At 45.1% G+C, this 2,328-nt stretch overlaps 1 protein-coding gene across 1 annotated transcript; it reads left to right on the top strand.

Annotated features, from left to right (window-relative positions):
* Positions 1 to 867: 867 nt before the first annotated feature.
* On the top strand, positions 868 to 1,467 carry LRTM1 (leucine rich repeats and transmembrane domains 1; the record flags this gene model as incomplete). The annotated part of the gene is made up of 1 exon (XM_044684352.1): positions 868 to 1,467. A coding segment is annotated over one exon (600 nt), but the record flags the coding sequence as incomplete, so codon positions are not given.
* Between the last annotated feature and the right edge of the window lie 861 nt (positions 1,468 to 2,328).

The following is a 2,328-nucleotide window of genomic DNA, read 5'->3' as shown; positions in this document are numbered from 1 at the left end:
CTTCCTTCCTTCCTTCCTTCCTTCCTTCCTTCCTTCCTTCCTTCCTTTCTTCCTTTCTTTCTTTCTTTCTTTCTTTCTTTCTTTCTTTCTTTCTTTCTTTCCCTTTTTTTTGGAGAAGTGCTAATGGCATATGCAGTCAGAATGACTCACTGGGGTTTTTTGCTTACCTATTTTACCTTGTTATAAAGGAAGATTCCCTGAATGGGAGGGGTAAGGAATATTTGGAAAAGATTGTGATGTGGAAACAAAAGGCATCAATAAAAGATATTTTTGAAAAGATTAAAGGAAGCAGCTTTGAGGTTTGCTTAAATCAGTGATTCCCAAAGTGGGCACCACCGCCCCCTGGTGGATGCTACAGTGATCCAGGGTGAGTGGTGATGGCCACAGGTGCATTTGGGAGCAGTGAATAACTGCAAGGGGCGGTGATAATAGGTGACAGGGGGCGCTAAGTAATATTTTTTCTGGAAAGGGGGCGGGAGGCCAAAAATGTTTGGGAATCACTGGCTTAAGTGATAACTAGTGGAAGACAAGAGTCTAAAAATTGTTTTTGAATAAAGAAAATGGATGGATTCCCCTTTCTATTGGCTACTTTGGAGACTTCAGACTTCTAAATACTCAGCAAGGGAAAAAAGAAAAAAACAAATAAAACAAATGCAGATCCTTAGCTTCAAGTCTGAAAGAGTGGTTCAGCTCTACATTGTCCTCTAGGTGCCCCCAATAATAGTTTATTGCTTCAGTACTCTGGGAGATGGGATTCAATCCCATGTGACACTGTCCATTCAGTCTCAAGTAGAGAAGGCTGGTTTCCGTAGTCTTTGTCTTGAACCGCACTTCTCCAATGTGATCCATGTCCTTCCTTTGCTCCAGGTGATCTGTTCTGGCTCTCCAGTACACTGTTGCTACTATTCCAGGAGGTGGGCAGCTGTCCAGAGAAATGTCTCTGTCACCCACCTACAAAGACTGTTGACTGCAGCAGGCAAGGCTTGAGGCAAATTCCCTCCCAACTGCCTCCTCGCACCCAGATCCTGCGTCTGCAGAATAACCAGATTGGAGAGCTTCCTACTTCTGCTTTCAGCAGGACACCCTTGCTCAGAGCCTTAGACCTCTCCAACAACTCCCTTTCCAGCCTTGCTCCTGGAGCCTTCTTGGGCCTTGCCCACTTACAGGTCTTAAACCTGGCCCGGAACTCTCTTCGATCCGTGGAAAGCAAGCTTTTCCAATCACTGCCCCAACTGCAGGACCTGGATTTGTCCTTTAATCACATAAGGGAGTTGCCCAGGTTTGGCAGGGAGACACTGAGCCGCCTCACTCGACTCGCCATGCAGAGGAACCAGTTGCAGCAGCTCCACAGAGCTCACCTAGAGGCCCTCCCCAGCCTGAGAGTGTTATTCTTCAAGGACAACCTCTGGAAATGCAATTGCCACCTGTTTGGGCTTAAACTCTGGCTGGAGAGCTTTGTATACAAAGGTCAGTAACTTGGGCAGGGAAGCGCCCGCCATCTGTCCTCCAGCACTCTGACCTGACAGCTTCCTTCTCTCCTTTAGGAAGGGCTTGAAGGGTGGAGAGGCCAGGGATAATTTATTGGCCTAGGCTGATGGCATTACAGGGACAGGCAAGTCAGGACAGGAGGCCTCTGGGAAATGGAGATACATCTTTACATTTATTGGCAAAAGGGGCTTCTTAGGACTCTTTCCTAGAATCCCAGACTAAGCAGGGATGGAGCGCAGAAGTCAGCAAATTCAACCCTGCCATTTTCCACAGAAAGAAAATAGCTTCCCAAGGAAAAGCTGGACCAAATGGGCTCTGTTGCAACAAAAAATATGTACATATACACACACGTGTGTAAATATGTATGTGTGAATAAACACATATATAGTACATGTGCATATTTGGATGCAATTGTGTGTGTTGTGTAATGTGTCCCCCCCCCCCCCGCTTTGTGGGCTTCTTAGTGTTTATAGTTTCAATAGAACCTATACCTGTATTTAAAAAAATGATTAAGAAATAGCATGGCATAGCTGCTAGAATTCCACACTCTGGATCAGAAAGACTCCACATCCTGTCTCTGGCACCTATTGCTTTGGGATCCAGGGAAAGTCACTTAAATTCTATGTTCCCATTAAATTCCTAAAGATAATAATTGGCAGAAGATCTACTGGGCTACATAATGCAAATTAGAGAATTCCCTACAATGCTGAAATCACAAATATTGTGACTGCACCCCTTCAAAAAAACAACAGGAAAGAGAGAAGACAGGAAAGGAGAGGGGAGAGACAGAAGGAAAGAGAAAGAAAGAGAAAGAGAGGGAAGAAATAGAGGAAGGAAGGA

Source organism: Gracilinanus agilis, unplaced genomic scaffold, assembly GCF_016433145.1.
Source record: "Gracilinanus agilis isolate LMUSP501 unplaced genomic scaffold, AgileGrace unplaced_scaffold49136, whole genome shotgun sequence".
NCBI classification, from domain to species: domain Eukaryota; kingdom Metazoa; phylum Chordata; class Mammalia; order Didelphimorphia; family Didelphidae; genus Gracilinanus; species Gracilinanus agilis.
This window is presented reverse-complemented; position numbering and strand designations above follow the sequence as displayed.